Here is a 19,633-nt window from a genome sequence, read left to right as displayed (position 1 = left end):
TTCATTTTGTACAAGTCTGTGATTCATTTTTTAAGGAAAAAGTTACTGACTCTACCTTTAATGAGAACAATGACATTTAACAGCAAACCTTCTGGCAAACAAACCAAAACAGTGCTAAAAAGGTAAATAAGCTAAATACTGCAGCTTTAAAATAATCCTTCTGACTTGATGTTAAAACTGGTTCAGTATAATAACATTCATCTTGCTGGCTTATGGATGATTGCACCAACACCTGCAATGAGAAGTTGGAGGTGGAGGGTTGGGCTGGGGGCTTTAAATCACAATGGGTGCTTCTGCACTAACAACTTTTTTGTTTTCTTGATGCTGTGGCAACAATACAGGTGGCAGTACTGAAGGTAAAAGGGTCATAGGACTCTGGTTTGAACACGTGTTGGTGAACTTTATGTTTTCACTGAGTACTTGTCCATGCATGGCCACTCTTGTGTGTGTAGAAATGTCCATTTCAAGGTTTCCTATTGAAGTCATCAGTCTGCATTTTCAGTTCCATTTTGAGTGTTTACCAATGTTGCAATTATAAGCAACCTTGTGAGCTTATGTTCTGATGTGTTTGACAGATTGTGCAAGATTTTTCATGAACTCCTGAAGCTATAGCCGTAGCTTATTTGTTTTACAGAGCTGTGCCGTAACTTTCTGAAGTTTTAGACATCTAAAACAAGATGTCTGATGTGTATCACTGTCTTTGCATGACAACACGTTTCCACACCTCTTCCACTTCTTTTTTGTGAGCACTGATTGTGTCATTTTTCTTTTAGTCACTGTTCGTGTGTTTGTGTTTGTTGTTGTTTTTACTCTTGGTACATGTTCTTTCCACCACATTCTTCTGCCTGGTTCAAAAGTTTGGATCCAGCTTATTGTTCACATTTTGGAGACTTTTGATGAAAATTGTATAGATGATAACGCTCCTCCACTTCACCTGGAAACATAACTCTTGTCTCTTGTCTGACCTTGACGTTAATGTTTCTCCGTAGATGGCCCGGTGTCCGAGTATGGCATCACCTTCAAGACTCACATTGTTGATAAGTTCGGTGTATCATTTGGAAGAGAGGGGGAGACCATGAGTCTAGGATGTACGGTCATCATCTACCCTGCTCTGAACCGCTACCAGCCAGAGATCCAGTGGTACAGAGATGGTAAGCAGACAGATCCCTGAATGTATTCTTTATCTGAGCTGGAAGATGTTTTTCACATGCCTTCATTTGGTTTGGATAAATGCATATTACATGAGAGACTGTCGTCATTTTTGCTAGATGTTCTGCTGTCTCCCTCTAAATGGAACCACATGCACTGGAGCGGAGATCGAGCCACACTGACGCTGACACACCTCAACAAAGAGGACGAGGGGCTCTACACGCTGCGTGTCACCACCAAGTCTGGATATGAAACCTACTCAGCCTACGTCTTTGTCAGAGGTGCGTGTTATAATTTTAAAGTCTTGGACATAAATCTGCATGATAATGACTACCACGACAGAGTCCAGGTTTGAACAGAAATGTATTTGACTTGTTGTGTTTTAACTTTATAGTTTGACTTCTGTGCGTTCTGTAAACATGGCGGAGGCGGGGTTTATGACCAATACCGCAACCTGTCAGCAGGAGGAGCTCGAAATAATCTGGCTTCACTCGCAGACAGCCGTTGCTTCGTCCATCTTAATATACAGTCAGATATATACAACCAGAAACATCCTACCACAACCCTTTGACTCTAAATTTAGTTGGTTTGACACGGTGGTGCAGTGGTTAGCGCTGTTGCCTCACAGCGAGGAGGTTCCGGGTTTGAATCCCCGTCGGATAGGACATCTCTGTGTGGAGTTTGCATTTTTGTCCTTGTGCATGTGCGGGTTACTCCGGCTTCCTCCCACAGTCCAAAGACATGTCCGTTAGGTTGATTGTTGACTCTAAATCAACCCGTAGGTGTGAATGTGAGTGTGGCTGGTTTGCTGTCTCTATATGTCAGCGCTGTGATTGGCTGGTGAACAGTCCAGGGTGTAACCCCGCCTCTCGCCCAATGATAGCTGGGATCAGCTCCAGCCCCCAGTGACCCCAAAAGGGAAAAGCAGTAAAGATAATAAATGGATGGATCTTTTGTTTCACCTAGTTTTTCTTTGTGCCGAAGGTGTTTAGGAACACATTTGACCGCCTACTTTCCTAAATAACTATGTAGATTCTGGTCTACCGTTGCCTGTAAGCCTATCCCTCAGTGACTCCAAGGATTGACTGACCATCAGGTCTCACTTCATTCAAGTTTAGAAACAGTCCATAACCTTTTAAATCTATAAAGCATTGCGAATGTGTTGAATTCAAACCCTGTCAACTCAAGCTTAGTGCAACTTTGTTTCTGTCATCAGATCAAGGTCAAAGTCGACGCAGCAAGTCATCCGTCACCTCATGACAACAACATATTTAATAGTGAAGCGATTAAGTGGTTTTTAAATAGGGTCTCTAATAGACACGACACAGATCGGCAGTTTCCTGGCGTCTGTTTGATTACAGTGGAAAAAAAAGCAGCGGTCAGGGAGATGCTGCCTTCAGAGACGATATGACCTTTAGAGCTTTTTTTTTTTTTTTTTTTTTTTTTACAAATGTTTGGTATGAACATCCCAGGTGGCAGACCCTGTTGTTCCCCTCAAGGGGCCAGGTACAGTCTCCAAAAACAAAACCCTATATGAGCCGGGCTGCATGTGGGCTATTCTCAGAGAGATTAGGGATGGAATGAGTCTGGCAGTGAGCTCAGAGAGATGCTGGAAATATCCGCTTCAAGGAGAAACAATAGGCTGCCCAGTTTCCTCGCTGAACGTTGTATGTAGACACACTCTTCGAGTAATTATTTGTCCTGTTTGGATACCTCTCCCTCGCCTTAAAAATAAGCCTATCAAAAGAACAATTAAGTTTACATTCTGTAAAGAAAGAAACTGTTGATTTTTCTATACATACAGGATATTTTGAACACATGTGTAAGTTAATACATGCTCATACTTTATGATGAAGCTCTTTGTGTTAAGTATGGAATGCCCTAGCTTTACCTCTACTGCATGTTTCTTTAAGAGTCACCCCTCTTATCCCCTTTCACTGCGGGGCGGGCTGCTGCTAATTCGGTCCTCTCGCCGCTGACTCCTCTCGGCTCGTGTTTGACTTGAGGACCAGAAACATTCCTGGCATGAAGCTCAGCAGCTACACAGTTCAGCACAGGGCACACTCACTTTAAAACCAAGCATTCAAATGTAGGATCAGTTCATTATAGAGAAACATTTAGCTTGGAATTAAACACATCTCTTACCTTGTTGTTATCGTTTGTGTTAGATGCCGATGCGGAGGTTGAAGGCGCTCCAGGTGCCCCTCTGGATGTGCGCTGTCTGGATGCCAACAAGGATTACATTATCGCTACATGGAAGCAGCCAGCTGTCGACGGTGGAGAGTCCATCCTGGGCTACTTTGTGGACAGGTCACTTGACTTCCATGTCACTGCTAAAAATGTCTCTCAATCATGTCACAGCAGGAGCCTCCTGGATCAAACCTCCTGAAGACTTGGAGATTTTATTTCTGTATTGCAGAAAATACAGAATATAAAAAAAAATGAATAGGTAATGAGTATAAACAAAATTAAAACAGACGTGGAAAACATTTTGCTCATAGCTATTCCAAAGTATAGAAATCCTGAAAATTAAAAAAGCGGCTTCTCGATATAATCTTTTTCCTCACTCTTTAGTTTTCTTGATCCTTACCAGTAATATTCGACACAGAAACTCTATGATGCTCTGAAATAAGTTCAGTTTCTTTCAGGTTTCCCGTTTTAACCTCCCACCTCCTGAAAGACTTTAAATAAGGAGCAAATTGTCTAAAACATTTTTTTTGTTTGTGCACAGATGTGAGGTTGGAACTAACCACTGGATCCAGTGTAATGACACCCCTGTTAAGTTTGCCCGTTTCCCCGTCACCGGCCTGGTGGAGGGACGCTCCTACACCTTCAGAGTGCGTGCTGTCAACAAGAGCGGGATGAGTCGCCCGTCCAGAGTCTCTGAGCCGGTGGCCGCCATGGATCCGGCTGACCGTGCACGCATGAGAGGTACTGTCCAGTCAGTCTCTTCATACTTACAGAGCTTTATTAACAAAGTTCTCAGATACAGGTTTACAGGGTTAAGGTGGTGTTTTTGTCGAGTGAGGTCTGCAAGACTACCATTGAGAAGGTTCATGGTTGGAATCAGCCAGGTCCTTTCTGTGTGGATATGCATGTTCTCCACGTGCATGCAGGTACCTTTTCTTCCTCAGTACAAAGACGTGCTCGTTAGGTTAACTGGTGACTGTAAATTGCCAGTAGGTGTGCATGTGAGTGTAGCTGGGGTAAAAGGGTTTTTGTCTCATCTTTATAAATTAAATTGTGGTCAGAAATACAGTTTTTTTTAAATGAATGGATCTGCTGAAGTTAACATTGGAGCAAAAAAAATAAATGAAATACAGATTCATAAACCAAACATTTCATTATCATGTCATCAGGTACCTCTGCTCCCTGGACCGGCCAAATCATTGTCACAGAGGAGGAGCCTGCAGGTGGGATTTCCATCAGTTATATCCATTACTTATAACAAGTGACTAAAATGTGTTTAAGGGGCTAAAGTCCTTTTTTTTTTTAATCCATCAGAGGGCATCGTTCCTGGCAGACCTCTCGAACTGCAGGTGACAGAAGCTACCAAGAACTATGTGGTGCTGAGCTGGAAGCCACCTGGAGAGAAAGGCCTTGAGGGTGTCATGTACTACGTGGAAAAGGTGAATGATGTATATCACAACATATTCCTGCATGTTACAATTTCAATGAAGATGCACTCTAACGCCTTACACGATTTGTCACCGGTTTGTCAGTGTGTCTCGGGCACAGACAGCTGGCAGAGGGTGAACACAGAGATCCCAGTCAAGTCTCCTCGTTTCGCGCTGTTCGATCTCGCCGAGGGGAAATCCTACAGTTTCCGCGTCCGCTGCTGCAACACTGCAGGCGTCGGAGAGCCGTCTGACCCAACTGATGCCACCACTGTTGGCGACAAGCTCGGTCAGAAAATCAACACATACATTTATTTATCACGTCTGCAGCAACCAAAAAAAAGTGACTTTCTAAGTTATCAACACAAAAAAATGTGAAACGTTCTGGTCCACAGATATCCCATCGGCACCAGGAAAAGTCGTCCCTACCAGAAACACGGACACATCAGTCGTCGTGTCTTGGGAAGCATCCCAAGGCGCCAAAGAGTTGGTGGGATATTACATCGAGAGTAGTGTTGTAGGAAGCAACGAGTGGAATCCGTGCAACAACAAGCCCGTGAAAGCTACCAGGTAGAATAACTGCTGTTTCCGTTTTCCCCCCAGTGATCATAATGCAACATATTGACCTCTGACATATTTTATCAAACACATTTGCAGGTTCATCTGTCACGGTTTGATGACGGGAGAGAAGTACGTGTTCAGGGTGAGAGCAGTGAACGCAGCCGGGCTCAGCCAGTTCTCGCCGGAGTCGGAGCCTGTGGAGGTGAAAGCAGCTATTGGTGAGTGAGACTGAGCGCGGTATGAGATGAAACAATAGGAGTCAGAAGATAGAGATTTGTTTCTGTGGCTTAAAGGAAATATCCATCCATTTCCTAATGTTTGAAGAAAACAGCTGCTGGTGTTGTAGCTTACATTTCTGCAATTTTGAACTCAGGTGCAACATACTCTAGGTATTACAGCATCCTTTACAATGCGGCCAAATTTAAAGGAGCAATATGTAACTCTGACACCTAGTGTTTAAAATGGGTACTGCAGTCCATGTTCAAAACATTGTAGAGAGCTGTCTCCCCCCGCCCCCCTCCTCTCTAGAGTCGATGCTCACGCAGGTTGCCATGTGGTGGACACTGAAGCTTCAGTGTTTATCCAGCTCTGCATCGGTCTGTAAACCTTTCTGTGTTCTAACTTCTCTCCATTTTTCAAAAGCATCTCCAATATTGATCCTAGTTTGAGCACGTTTCTGCTCGTGGAGCTTATTAGAAACATGCAGAGGCTTTTTAGGTCGGGTACAATCACTTCTATCTGAACCACTTGCCCGCTTCCATCGCTGCAACACCTGTTGGTTTGACCTGATAACTGTTTCCAAACAAATCCAGAGCATTCAGGACCAGAATCTAAAGTTAGAAGGAGGACATACTGGCTGCTGCATTGTTGTCAGAGAAGCCAGCACTTCAACACAGCATGTTTCCTTAATGTCTGATCATATAGTAAGGTCACTATTTGCTCCTTTAACACCGCAGACTGTTTTTTTTAAATGATTGTTTTTTCAGGTGGAAATCTCCTTTAACTCACAGCTACATGTAGAGAAGAAGCTTTGTTATTTAAACATGATGTTGTCGGTCACCATTGTTGTCTTCACTTCTTTATATCATCAGCATCTGTACTCCCACACTTTCTCCTCCGTGGTTCCACTTTGTCACCCTGTCACGTTATTTTGCACTTTATGTGCCCCACCTACCTACGCACCTATCCAGCTACATCCACCCTCCTCCCCCTCCTTCTCCTCCGCCTCCTCCTCCTCCCTGCACAGCCTGAGGCGGGGTCAGGGTCAGGACTTGTAGACTTCCTCTAATTTGGGTCAGTGCGATCCAATTCAGCGGTTGTTACAAACCAGCCCAGTGTCACACACCACCACCACCACCACCACAATCATCCCCCCATTTTCCCCACCTATCCTGGGCACAAGATGTGTCGGCAACCCCACATGGTGCTAAAGGTATCCACACACACCTCTCCACCCCACCGGTACCCTTAAACTGCTCCGTCTTTCTCTTGTCCTAACCTCTTAGCTAACCTGGCAGTGGAATTGTACTGTTTGCTATTTGAATGAATTTTAAAGACCAGACTCTAAAGGATTCTTAACTAAACAATAAACATGTTAGGTCAGTTAACCATAAATACAAACTCGGCAACATTTGACAATTATGGCTCTTTTGTACTATCTGGGTGAATTTGCAAAATTTCGGGTTTTTACAGCTTTTTTGCCTTGGGTATGTATGTGACTTCTGGTGGTTCTTGAGCCAGTCTCAACTCGACGAACTGCAGGATTTTTCACTTCCACATTGGCTTCATTTTTCAAGACCGGAGGTTGCTGCCTGCTCAATCCAATACTTTCCAATTGATTAAAACTACACCGAGACAGTTTGTCCTATTTGAAAATTATTTGGTCATAACTAACTGATTGGATTTACTACACACATCACAGTTTATTATATTCAATTTTATGTGAAATTATCAAATTCAGTAAAAACAGAAAAATAAGAAAATATAAAAACTCTAGTTGTAGGTCGAAATTTTACTTCTGTACAAATCATCGAATATACATTTACAGAGTTACAGTCAAGCATTTATTTTGCAATATTCATTTTGCATGAAGAAAAACAAAGACAAACGCTTTCCAGACGTGACTTAGGCTTCATTTCATTTTTTCCAACAATCTAAAATAAATACATTAGAATATAAAACTAGTCCAGGCCTGTGTGAAACAGATCAATTCTGCTGCTGTAGCTCTGCCAGCGATGCTCTCTCAGTCTCCTGCATGTGTCCCCTAACAACTCTCAACATTATAATCAACTTAATCTTTTAGCCTTTGAATGTCACTATTCACTGGCCAGCTTTGTGTTGAGCAGCATGCTCTGTTTGCCCTTATGAAAAACACATAGTTAACAACACTGCCGATGTATTTCTGCGCAGAGTCAAACAGGCGGACATTTCTACTGAGGTCATTTCTTCTTTGTTCGTTGCAAAGAATGGAATGGGATGCTTTATTCCTTCTTCTATTTCAACCTATTAACTTCATTTTCTATTTACAGCTAAATGAATTACACTACTTCCTATGGATTATGGTGCGTTCCATTTTAACATAGAAGTGGGAAATTTAAGTTACCGATCTGATACGTCTTCAGAAACGCCCCCCTGAAGTCATAATTCTAACTCGAGTTAAAATCCAACATGGCTGCTACGTGCATGCCCTGGACTGTAAAGTTGAAGCTGTAATGATCGTGTTTATTAGCAGCTTAGTCGTCTTTTAGTGTCATTAAATCAATCACACCGAAAGGATCGTGCAAGTTCTATCTGGAGACATTTGGTCATGTTATTTTTGCAAACTATCCCGTTTAGTGTGTTGTTATCGTCTGGTAATCAGCTGTCAACAAAAAGGTATTCCTGGAGGCGTCCATGTTGCCTGTCCAAATTGGAACGCGGTTAACTTGTAATTCCCAGCTCTGAGAGCCCTGAGGTAAAATGGAACGCACCATTAGACCCTGTTGAGCTACAGCAATCAACCTGTTATTTACACTTTTCAGAGGATATCTTAGAGGTGATGAAATGCGTTGGCGTTGTTACTAAAGCAGTGTTTTTTCATACAGGGTCGGCGCAAAGCCCGCACATTCACCCTCACCGCCTGTGTATCGTCTCTTGCGTGCATTCTCTCATGATCCCAAATAAAATCTGCTCACCTCCTCACTCAGATGTCACTCGTTGGTCATCTTGTCTTCATTTTCTTCTCCCAAGTCAGATGAAGACATTTTACTGTGCTAGATATAGTTAGATGTACTGAGTATTTCTTCCTCTCTGTCTGTGTCTGCTCGTCTTCCTCTTGCTCTCTGAATGTTGCGTGATTGAGAAGAACTTGTGTGAACGGATGTTTTTTTCCTGTTTTTTTTTTTGTTTTTCTTTCAAAACTCTTTTGCTTTTCTCTGCTAACTCCTGTAGGGGGCGGCATCCCTCATGGTGTGTTGCCGGAGATGGGGCCGGGGGGTAACGTGGGCCAACTAACTGAGCACAGGCCACGCTGGACGGGCACGCATGACACTGTCCAGCTCCCCCCTGACACTAAGCGCAATAAAGCTCAGACTGACACTGAAGCCAGGGAGGGGGCCGGGGCTCCTCGCTCAGACCTCGCAGGGCCCGACCCTGCGGAGGCTAAAAGAAAGGGGGGCAAGAGAGGCAGCGTGTCCTGGGCCCCTGACCTGGCAAAAGACCTGGTCTCAGAGTCCGTGTCAGACTCAGTTTCTGATTCACTTACTGACATAGACACAGCTGCACAGTTAGACCCCGTCCCCGCTGAGGTTCAGGATCACACAGTCAATGAGCCTGAGGTCGAACAGACGCGTAAGTTCTCAGTAGATGCTCCAGCTAATCGGGGGACAGTGAGGCCCAGGAGGGATTCTGCAGGTGAGCAACGAGCAGGGATGGAAATCTTTCTTTATCATCTACAAAATACAAAAAAAAAAAATCATTCAGCCCCCCCCTGACTTATTTTCTACCCTGACGTCACAATTCACCATTTACATGACCGACTTATTATCAATGAACAGTCGTTGAAGTGCTCTACTTGTGTTCTTCTCTCCAAGGTAAGTCACTTTAAAACATAACCAGACTTTTTTTTTTTAACTCAACACAGTCACAGCTTGCCAATCGAGGGCTACCACTTTCCCATTACCCCACAACTCCCCCTACATGGTGAATCAGCCTGTGTCACCTGGCACAGTATCCAGCCATCACATTGAGTTCTCGGAGCACTGTAACACACACACACACACACACACACACACACACACACATATCGGTATGAAATGGCAGGAGCCGGCTAAACACACCCTGTTCTTGAGCTTTGACACTTGTGACCTGAGTCCTTCATGGTAGCACACCTCTCTGACATACCTATTTGTCTACCCTAGAAAGTTTATTATTATTTACAAAATAATACACAAAACCATTTACCAGATAGTAACTAAGTACAAAAAAACGTGTAAGATGTGTAAGAAAGAGATGTTGTGGTTCAGACAGAACAAGTCTGGCACTTCTCCTGTTTCCCATCTTCACGCTTAGCTAAGCTAGCCGTCCTCTGTCTGTAGCCTCATGTGTAGAAAACACAAAGGTTATCATCTAACTGACGAGCAACACTGTGAACAAGTCTACTTCCCACAAACTTCAGCCATACCTTTAAGTACAAATAATAATAAAAAGGCCTGTTTTAGAAGGTTAAAGGTGTTAACATTGTGTTATGGGTTTGACAACATTCATTTACAGCAGGTATTTATTTACTTTTTTCCCACGTGTGACTTGAGATTTTTTTCACCAAGGAGAGTGAACTCTAATAAATACCTGCATTCAAATTTGTATTAATGGGACACTGAAGCTTTACAGCATTTTTTTAAAGGTATGATTTTGTATCCATTTTTGCCTTCATTAGACAGGACAGCTGAAGAGATATAGGAAATGTTAGGAGGAGAGAGAGGAGGATGAAATGCAACAAAGGACTGAGGTCTGATTCGAACCAATGGCCGCTGCTATAAGGCCAATAGCCTCTGTACATGGGGCGTGTGAAATAACCGCTAGACTATCTGGCGCCCCATCTTCACAGCCTGTAATAGTCACAATACACTCGTAACATTTTTATTTATTTACGAGAATATCAAAGAACTATTTTAGGTTAATATGAGCAGCTGGCAAGAGGTGTAACAAATGTGTTTGGGACTCAAAAGCATCACCTCCTCGAAGGGCTTCAGTTTCCCATTACATCATCCGTTTCCCCAGCGGAGGGATTTTATGGTGTTAATTGGAGTTTTCTGTCCTGTCAGCCTCCCCTACTCCACCCTTTGGCATCTCCGTCCTGGAGTGTGTGCGTGACTCCATGGTGCTGGGCTGGAAGCAGCCGACCTGCATCGGCGGTGCTGACATCACAGGATACTTTGTGGATTACCGTGAGGTCATCGATGGCGTGCCGGGGAAGTGGCACGAGGCCAACATCAGGGCTGTCAGCGAGAGAGCCTACAGGGTGAGCTGATGTTAAATTCAACAACAAAAACAGCAATCAGTTGATTTTAAAAAGCGAAAAAAGGACAACTGCACATTTTTCTCTCCTTCAGGTGTCTGACCTGAAGGAGAACAGGAAGTACCAATTTCAGGTGCGGGCAGCCAACATGGCGGGTGTCGGCATCCCATCACTGCCCAGTGACACTTTCCTGTGTGAGGAGTGGACCATAGCTGTGCCAGGTTAGATAGACCACCTGTTCACTGAGAGAACGTGTTCATGGCACACTAAACTAAACACAGGACAAATATCAGAATCTTCACTTTTTTATCTCCTTTAATCAATGAGGAGAAATCTTCATGTTCTCAACTTCTTGATAGGATTAACACAATCTGCATGTAAATACGTTTTTTTATGCACTAGACAAGAACTTGCTTGAAAAATAATGACGCATGTGAAAAGTTACCCACCTGCAGTTTTTTTGTTTTTCTTCCGATGTGTGTCTTTCTCCGGACCTCAGGACCGCCCCACGACCTGCAGATCAGAGAGGTGCGAAATGACTCCCTGGTGTTGCTATGGAAACCACCTGTGTACCAGGGCCGCGACCCCGTCAACGGGTTCTACATCGACATCAAGGAGGCTGAGGCGCCACTGGAAGCGTGGAGAGGAGTCAACACTCAAGCTACGGAGAAGGCGTACATTAAGGTCGACGTCTTCTTCTGACTGAATCCTGTGCTCTGAGAGCGTCATGGACGCAGCTGAGGGTGTGTAATGTGGTTGTTTTATTTCATTAACAGATCAAGAACCTGAAGGAGGCGGAGGTGTACGTGTTCAGAGTGCGCGCTCAGAATAAAGCAGGCGTTGGAAATGTGTCAGACGTGACAGAGCCCGTCTCAGCTGTGACCAAACCAGGTATTTAAAAATGTCTGATGAACTACTAGTGTCGTGTTTATATATATATTATATAGCCTATATCACTGCGCTTTGTTACAGGAACAAAGGAGATCGTTGTGGACGTCAATGACGACGGTATCATCTCCCTGAACTTCGAATGCGGCGACATGACCCCCGACTCCAAATTTGTCTGGTCCAAGAACTACGAGGAGCTTACAGACCCCTCCCGCATGACCGTGGAGACCAAGGGGAACAAGTGAGACGACAGATTCTGTTCTGTTTTTTTTTAACAAATTAGACTGTTTGGGTTTGACTCCCTCTCTCTCTTCTCATTTACGATTCCTCTTCTGTGATTTCCTGCAGGTCCAAAGCTGTTTTCAACACTCCCGGAGAGGAAGACATCGGCATTTACTCATGTCTGGTCACTCACACTGACGGTGCTTCATCCAGCTACACTCTCTCTCAGGAAGGTAAATAACAAAGTGCAGAAAAAAAACGTGCAATAATGGTATTTCATGGTTTTTTTTTCCTTTGACCTTTAATAATAATGACTCATGTCTTTTACAGAGTTAAAGAGGCTCCTGGCGATCAGTCATGACCACAAATTCCCCAGTAAGTATAAAACCTCTCACACTTTTTTACCTCATTAGTTTTTTAAAAATGTCTTTTAACGCCTCGCGGCAAAACCAATCGCCCTCCTGGGACAATTAGAGGTGAAGTTGAAGTTGAAACCATCCCCTTTCTTAGTGTTGATTAATGAACAAAGAAATAAACTTTTCTTTGAGTTGGCCCCTTCTCCATCTTCTTCTTCTTCTCCTTCTTCTTCTGCAGTAATCCCGCTGAAGTCAGAGTTGGCCGTGGAGCTGCTGGAGAAGGGGAGAGTTCGCTTCTGGCTGCAGGCCGAGAAGATCTCAGCCAATGGAAAAGTGGATTACATCTTCAATGACAACGCTCTCTCTCAGGGCGAGGTCGGCCGGCGAGAAGCAAATCACACATAATCTCACGATAACGTCTGGTGATACAATATTCATTATGGATTTCATTTCTTGGGTGATTCTGTCGATTTGTTTCGCAGAAATACAAGATGAACTTTGATAAGAACACCGGTGTGATCGAGATGACCATGGACTCTCTGACCCCGGCAGACGAGGGCACCTTCACCTTCCAGCTGCAGGACGGGAAAGCTACAAACCAGTCCAGCCTGGTACTGATAGGAGACGGTATGCTGAGACAAACAATATCCTAAAGATGTTCCTAAAGATGTTCCTATCCTGACTTCCATTGAGCTCGACTTCACTGAGATCTTTGTGGAGTTTGAATCTCTTTTAAGAGGCTAAACTCTTTGGAGAATCAGTGCGTGGCTAATATTAAAAGACAACATATTATTAATAAGGGGTGCAAGAAAACAGTTGCAGCCCCAGTCAGGCCCGTTCACAGAACTGGCTGACCCTGAAAGGCCAAGTGAACAGGCCCTCCATAGACGTAATGTAACAGTATCATTACATGTGTGTTGGATCAGTAGTGTTAGCGTTCCCTATCCCCACGGCCTAGGCACAAGCCTCCAGTGCAAAGACAGCTGAGTAGAATCAGCAAGAACCTGCTCAGTCATGGTGCAGAGCTCAGTTGTGAACACTAGGGGGCAGTAAACACATTTAAGAAGAGTCAGGAAAGGGTCAGGTTTACACACACAGTGGAAATAGTCTTCAAGTTTTGGTGAATGTGAAAAACTCAAGACTCTTAAATGACTTAAAATAGCAAAAATATTAAAGAAAATTCTATTAAATATGCTGTATATTATATAAAAGAACACATTGAACAAATATCCAAGAGAGAGGAACTCGGTATGCTTAACATCCTAAATGAAATGCATGTTATGAAGTAATTTAACAGCAACCAAACAAAGAGCCACATGCTAAGATTTAGAGCTCCAATTCACTGTTTAGATTCATCAAGTACTTCTTAACGGTGTACCAATCAAATGTTGATTATATGACTGTTTCTTTTCTTTGCAGTGTTCAAGGAGCTTCAGAAGGAGTCTGAGTTCCAGAGGAAAGAATGGTTCAGAAAACAAGGTAACCCCCCCCCCCAAGTATTCAAGGATAAATAAGACACCATAGAAACAAAAAAGGGGCTGGAGACCTGGCAAAAAAAGAAAAAAAGATGGGGAGGCACCTCACAAAGAACTACCTACGAGAATCCAGAAGACAGAAAATAGGACTACTGGTGGTCTCCAGCCCAAACTAAAATAACAAGACCCAGCAGTCTTGATGTGCCTGGGGTCCTCTAAATACACCTGGAAGGAATTCAGAGTGAAACTTATTTTTCTTTCTATTGATCAGGGGATTCATGAATTGCCAAAATGTTTCCGCCCCATCGTTGTTTTCCTGCCATGTCGTGATTTTACATTTCCTCCTCTGCCATGTTGGTCACAGGTCCCCACTTCATCGAGTATTTGGGTTACGAGGTGACGCCAGAGTGCTGCGTTGTGCTGAAATGCAAGGTGAGACAGAACTTTGAAGACGTTTTAAAATGTGCACCCTTGAAGGAAATTGCAGCAGAGTTAAATTAAATCCCTTAATCTCCTGTGCCGCACGTCAGGTGGGCAACATGAAGAAGGACACCTCGGCGCTGTGGTACAAAGACGGCCGTGAGATCAAAGCTGACGAGAACCTGGGCTTCACTGAGGGAGTGCTCAAACTGGAAATAGCTCAGGTGAGAGCAAGAGAGGTCAAACTTGTGTAAATCGTGAATGTTTGTGTAAATATAAATGTATATTTATGTGCTGTATAATTGTCATTGAATTCATTTGCATATATGAATGTAAACGCGGAACTCCTAGCACACAAATATTTGGATCATTGACAAGAGTTAAGTAAGTTGAAGAAAAACAATGACTCAAGAAAGTTGTTAAAACATTATTTCTACTTATTTTAGTCATAAAATCTTAAAGGTCACATTCTCCTCCTTTCTAACCAGTTTAAATAAGTCTCAGAACTCCTTAAAAACATGTGTGTGAAGTTTCTGGTTCTAAATCCACTCTGATCCTGTATTTGATCATGACTGTAAACCCCTCTATTTTAGCCCTGCTCAGAACAGGCTGTTTCTGTGTCTGTACCTTTAAATATGTAAATGAGCTGTGTCTGACCACGCCCCCTCTCTGGAAGGACTTGGGTGGCTCTGGCTTTCTCGCGCCATGTCCTATTGTTTACGGTGAGAAGGCAGACTCAAAGGGGGTTACTGCCCTTTGTGATGTCATGAAGGGAAAAATCTCTAAACGGCCTGTTTGAGCACACATTTTCTGAAAAGTGGAGCAGGGAAAAGATGGACTGGGTGGACTTTTCTCATCATTGGGGGGTTTGTAGACAGACTAGAGACACACATTAGTGTTAGAGAAACATGGGGAAGTTTATTTTGGACAATATGTGACCTTTAAGGGATTTTGTAATCATCATACATATGATATTAAAATGTATTCACACTTCTTCCTTATCACGTTCTTGCTCTAACTGTCTTCTTCTTCTTCTCTGTTTTCGTTCTTCATCACATCATACTTCATCCCCATCACACTGTGTCGTCTCTAAACGTCTGTCCGCGTGTCGTTCAGTGACATGACGTCCCTTCAGCCTCTCTAACGTGTATAAACTTCATGTCACATGTGTCCCATTTCAGCGCGACTTCCCCGCAGACACAGAAGACTATGTCGGCAGCCTGATCTGGAGAAGACTAAATGTTGGGATCAGTTTTCTGTTTTCATCTTGGGCCAACGCCCTCCTCATGGTTTTGTTGTTCTGCCTGCGAATGCTCTCTGTTTGTTTGTTTGTTTGTTTGTTTGTTTGTCTGCTTTTTTGCTTTTGTGTCATATATGTGTGATCTGCAGCACCCATAGCAGAAGAGAAAAGCTTGTCTTTTCAGATGAATTCAAATAATATTCCTTGTTCGGTGTCACATGTTGCAGCTCCGTCTGACGTTCCTGCTCTCTCTCTCTCTCGGTCAGATTTCTAAGAAGGACTCCGGTTTGTACGAGGTCGTTCTGAAGGACGACAGAGGGAAAGACACGTCCACTTTGAATTTGACTGATCAAGGTGATGTTGTAGAGTCAGCAGTAGAGAAAAACAATCACCTCTTGAATGAAAGATAACACTGAGCGTAACTGTTCTCTTATTGTCCTCTAGGTTTCAAAGACTTGATGAATGAAGTTTTCAGTTTTATCGGTAAGAAGAGAAACATTTTGTATCCAAACTGTTTGGTCCCCTCGTTCATATTCATCTAAAATAAATATTTGAATGTTTCTTTTTTCATCAAAGCCAATTCCTCCACTCCGCTGAAGATCACAAGCACAGATCAAGGCATCCGACTTTACACCTTCGTCAGCTACTACAATGATTTACTGCAAGTAACATGGCACTACAAGTACGTTCCCTCTCTTGTTATTTAAACCAGCCGCTTCACATCTGTTTCATTAATTGGGGAAGGTTCTCAGTTTGTTTGTCGCCATGGTGAACTTGTGCCATAGCCTGATTTTATGAGTGTACTACAGTTTTCCTTGAATGTTTCGTCAGCCTGCAGTCTTGTTTCTGTGTCACCGAGCTGCCTTCATTGTCTCTCTGTCAGGGATTCAGCCATCGCCTTCTCCGACCGTATAAAGAGCGGAGTGGTGGGGGAGCAGCTGTGGCTGCAGATCACAGAGCCCACAGAGAAAGACATGGGCAAATACGCCATCGAGTTCAATGATGGAAAAGGTGGCCTGAGGAGGACCGTTGAGCTGTCTGGTCAAGGTAAGTGCAGGAACTCTTTCTTCTTCTTGTTTTGCATTCGGTGCATCGTACAAAGGCAGAAACTCCCTTTGTGATTAAACTCTGAGACTCTTAAAATCTTCTTTTGTTTCGCAGCGTTCGACGATGCTTTTGCAGAATTCCAGAGACTCAAGTGAGTCACACAGATCAGCTTTATGTGGCCACGATCACAGCGTGCATAAAAACACACTTTGTGAAATTAAGCCTGAAGTTCTTCTGATTTGAGAAACAAACACATGAAGACGTGTGCATGCACATTAAGTCTTAACTTTCCCCCTGATTCTGGGAACCTTTGACCTGATTTGTTGTTTCCTCTTCCTCCTTTTCTTCCTCTTTAGAGCTGCTGCTATTGCAGAAAGAAGTAAGTGATGTTGGTTAATTTTCTATGCGAGCTTTCAGGCCTGGATAAGGCAGATGTTCATTCTTAAAGATGACATTATATACTGTATCTTTTATTATACTTTCTTATAATGGAGTTTGAAACGGCCTGTTTGAGGCAAAAGACGGAGAGGATGGACTCTCATCATTGGGGGGTTTGTAGACAGACTAGAGACACATAATAGTGTTAGAAAAACATTGTAAAATGTATCAACACTAATTAAGTTTCCAGCAAGAAATGATCCAGCATATTTATAAATATTGACATTTATTTATTGTTCCAAGTTTCATCTTCACTTTTTAGTCTTTACTTTCTCGTCTCAGGTCGAGTCCCCCCCCCCCCCCCAAATCGTCCATCATATCCTTTGATGCTTTTTTTCTGTTTGGTGCCTTCACACTATTTTCGCTCATTTTATGATAATTCATATCGTTTGTTTCAGGTCGTGCTCGAGTAGCAGGAGGTCTGCCTGATGTGGTCACTATTCAGGATGGCAAGGTAAACGGTGTCAGCTGATTCTAATGTTACACGGCCTGCACTAAAGTCAGCATAATGACAGATACAGTAGTTACTAAACCTCAATCTGCTCTAGATTAGGATTTTCTATACTCTCTTATTTTATTGGTTTGCATTTTTCCCCCTTGCAGGCCCTCAATCTCACCTGTAACATTTCTGGCGACCCCATGCCAGAGGTCACCTGGCTGAAGAACGACAGAGAGATCACGTCCGATGATCACATCATCCTTAAGTTTGCGTCCGGCAAGTTTGCAAGTTTCACCATCACTGCCGTGAACACGTCAGACTCTGGCAAGTACAGCATCCTGGTGAAGAACAAGTACGGCACAGAGAGCGGGGACTTCACCGTAAGTGTCTTCATCTCCGAGGAGGCAGGCGGCAAGAAAAAGTAAAAAAAAGCCGAGGTCCAAATCTTGTCGTAAATATGTATAAATGAAAAACGCAAGGGAAAAAAAAAAAAACGGCTTGAGTTTCTTCTTGTGTTTAGAATATTAAATTAACTCTCGAGGTGCTGAGTCTGAAACGGGACGTCCCACGGTGCAGGAAGAAAAAACAAGAGTGTGGTTGAGAGTCAAACTATCCAAACTATGTAGGTACTCACTTAAATCCAATGATAACACATCGAAACACATGTAAAAGGTTATTGTAGTTTTTGTTATTGTTAGTTTCTTGGTTTAATTAGCAGTGATTATTATCCTGCAATACAATGAGATCTTCTCATGAGAAAGTATAAAAGTCATTTTAAAATGTCAGTCTGTATGTTTTCACCTTTAACGGAAAGAAAAGGCTTCAAAGATGAAGACAGGTTGGCAAAAGAAGCCTGAAGATATCCCTTCACCTAATCCGAGGAAGAGCAGGAAAAGAGCCGACAACAAAACCCTGATAGCATGAGAGGAAATAGTTCAGATCTTCCTTTGATTGTTGTGATGGTGACATCACTTCCCTTGCCTCCCTGTCTGTACTGAACACTGTTGTCCCCTCTGTCTTTACTGTGATTGTTACACACCCTCTCTAAAGTCCTTTATTAATTATTGTGATGCCTGTCCAATCTGTGAATTTGTTGATGACTATGCCACTGTCATGAAGACTGCTACAGAACACAGTTTTTGTTATGGCATCACTTCCTGGTCCCCTGTTTTGTTGATGAGACTAATAAAAAAAAAAGCATGTACCTCCCCACTTCCTCCTCCGCCTCTTCCTCTTTGAGTTGTCTCACTTTGGTTTGAACCTTCCACCCTTCACTGTTCACTCTCTGGTTTCAGTCACCTTGTTCACTCCCAGTCGTGTGGTATTGGATGAACCACCAGCATGGACACAACCCCTCTCTGTACTGTCACCAAACACTCTCCCTTTAAGAGCACAAACACAGAGCAAAGACTTCAACTTCCCCTGAATGTAAATGTTAGAAAACTAACCAGTGTTCCCCCCTATTGTCTGGTCACAAGCGTCAATCATCATGTTTTTCTGTCAGATAAAAAAATGACGGTCTTTTTCCACAACAAATCCCACTCCAATTTCTGATTTAGCTCCACATGTTTCCTTGCAGTTAGAATTCATGAAAGTTTCCAGAAATTCCTTTAAGATTCCTGACAGTCTCTGAAAATTCCATAGATTTTTCAGACACGCCCCAGAGAAAGTTTCACGTTAATCCCCAAATATTTCTGAAAATGCCCATAGGTTCATGAACATTGTCTATGAGAATACCCGAATGTCCATGACAATTCCCAGTGCGATGTTCCAAATGTTTGGAAAATTGCTGATGAAAATTTCTGGTGAAATTTCTGAATGTTTTTAATTAAAATTCCCATGAAATTTTCCAAATATTCCCAAAAAAAAAATAGTTTCAGAAAATTGCATCCCAATTGCTGTGAAAATTCCCATTGCGATGTTCCAAATGTTCGGAAAATTCCTGATGAAAATTACCAAAGTTTCCCAAAGTTCATAATGAAAATTCCTGAAAATATTTGCAAGAAAGTTTCTGAAAACTGCCTCACAAAACTCCTGAGAGTTGCAGAAAATTTCAGACAAACCTATTTCAGAAATAAATCCTGGATATTTTTGGATGAACTTTTCTAATTTCCTTGAATAGAAGTAAATCAAAAATATCCACACAAAAATATCCGAGGCACTGATAAAATAGTTTAAAATATATACAGTATAATACAGTAGATGAACACTGATGAGGACAGACTGGATTTATAATGAAAGTGTTTCTGGATTTTGGCAATCATTGGTGTTTCTGACCTCACTGCAC

The 19,633-nt window shown here is 42.8% G+C and overlaps 1 protein-coding gene across 5 annotated transcripts in view; it reads left to right on the top strand.

Moving 5' to 3' along the window:
* Positions 1-19,633, top strand: part of myom1b (myomesin 1b) — a 29,189-nt gene that overhangs the window by 8,657 nt on the left and 899 nt on the right. For 2 of the 5 annotated variants that reach the window (XM_061064177.1, XM_061064173.1), the window contains 31 exons: positions 342-356; positions 990-1,151; positions 1,269-1,430; positions 3,318-3,459; positions 3,881-4,080; positions 4,509-4,562; positions 4,654-4,778; positions 4,872-5,055; positions 5,162-5,336; positions 5,424-5,545; positions 8,757-9,218; positions 10,628-10,824; positions 10,916-11,042; positions 11,321-11,505; positions 11,598-11,712; positions 11,794-11,950; positions 12,058-12,164; positions 12,262-12,306; positions 12,526-12,662; positions 12,770-12,914; positions 13,707-13,766; positions 14,127-14,194; positions 14,293-14,406; positions 15,689-15,776; positions 15,867-15,905; positions 15,999-16,104; positions 16,306-16,469; positions 16,584-16,620; positions 16,826-16,848; positions 17,306-17,361; positions 17,511-17,726. In XM_061064177.1, coding sequence (XP_060920160.1) covers positions 342-356; positions 990-1,151; positions 1,269-1,430; positions 3,318-3,459; positions 3,881-4,080; positions 4,509-4,562; positions 4,654-4,778; positions 4,872-5,055; positions 5,162-5,336; positions 5,424-5,545; positions 8,757-9,218; positions 10,628-10,824; positions 10,916-11,042; positions 11,321-11,505; positions 11,598-11,712; positions 11,794-11,950; positions 12,058-12,164; positions 12,262-12,306; positions 12,526-12,662; positions 12,770-12,914; positions 13,707-13,766; positions 14,127-14,194; positions 14,293-14,406; positions 15,689-15,776; positions 15,867-15,905; positions 15,999-16,104; positions 16,306-16,469; positions 16,584-16,620; positions 16,826-16,848; positions 17,306-17,361; positions 17,511-17,726 — 3,989 coding nt within the window. The remainder of the gene's footprint in view (positions 1-341; positions 357-989; positions 1,152-1,268; positions 1,431-3,317; positions 3,460-3,880; positions 4,081-4,508; positions 4,563-4,653; positions 4,779-4,871; positions 5,056-5,161; positions 5,337-5,423; positions 5,546-8,756; positions 9,219-10,627; positions 10,825-10,915; positions 11,043-11,320; positions 11,506-11,597; positions 11,713-11,793; positions 11,951-12,057; positions 12,165-12,261; positions 12,307-12,525; positions 12,663-12,769; positions 12,915-13,706; positions 13,767-14,126; positions 14,195-14,292; positions 14,407-15,688; positions 15,777-15,866; positions 15,906-15,998; positions 16,105-16,305; positions 16,470-16,583; positions 16,621-16,825; positions 16,849-17,305; positions 17,362-17,510; positions 17,727-19,633) is intronic. The other 3 variants (XM_061064174.1, XM_061064175.1, XM_061064176.1) reach the window with 3 other exon arrangements.

The sequence above is a fragment of the Labrus mixtus genome, chromosome 19, assembly GCF_963584025.1.
Source record: "Labrus mixtus chromosome 19, fLabMix1.1, whole genome shotgun sequence".
NCBI lineage: Eukaryota > Metazoa > Chordata > Actinopteri > Labriformes > Labridae > Labrus > Labrus mixtus.
The sequence above is the reverse complement of the archived record's forward strand: the minus strand, read 5'-3'. Positions and strand labels throughout refer to the sequence as shown.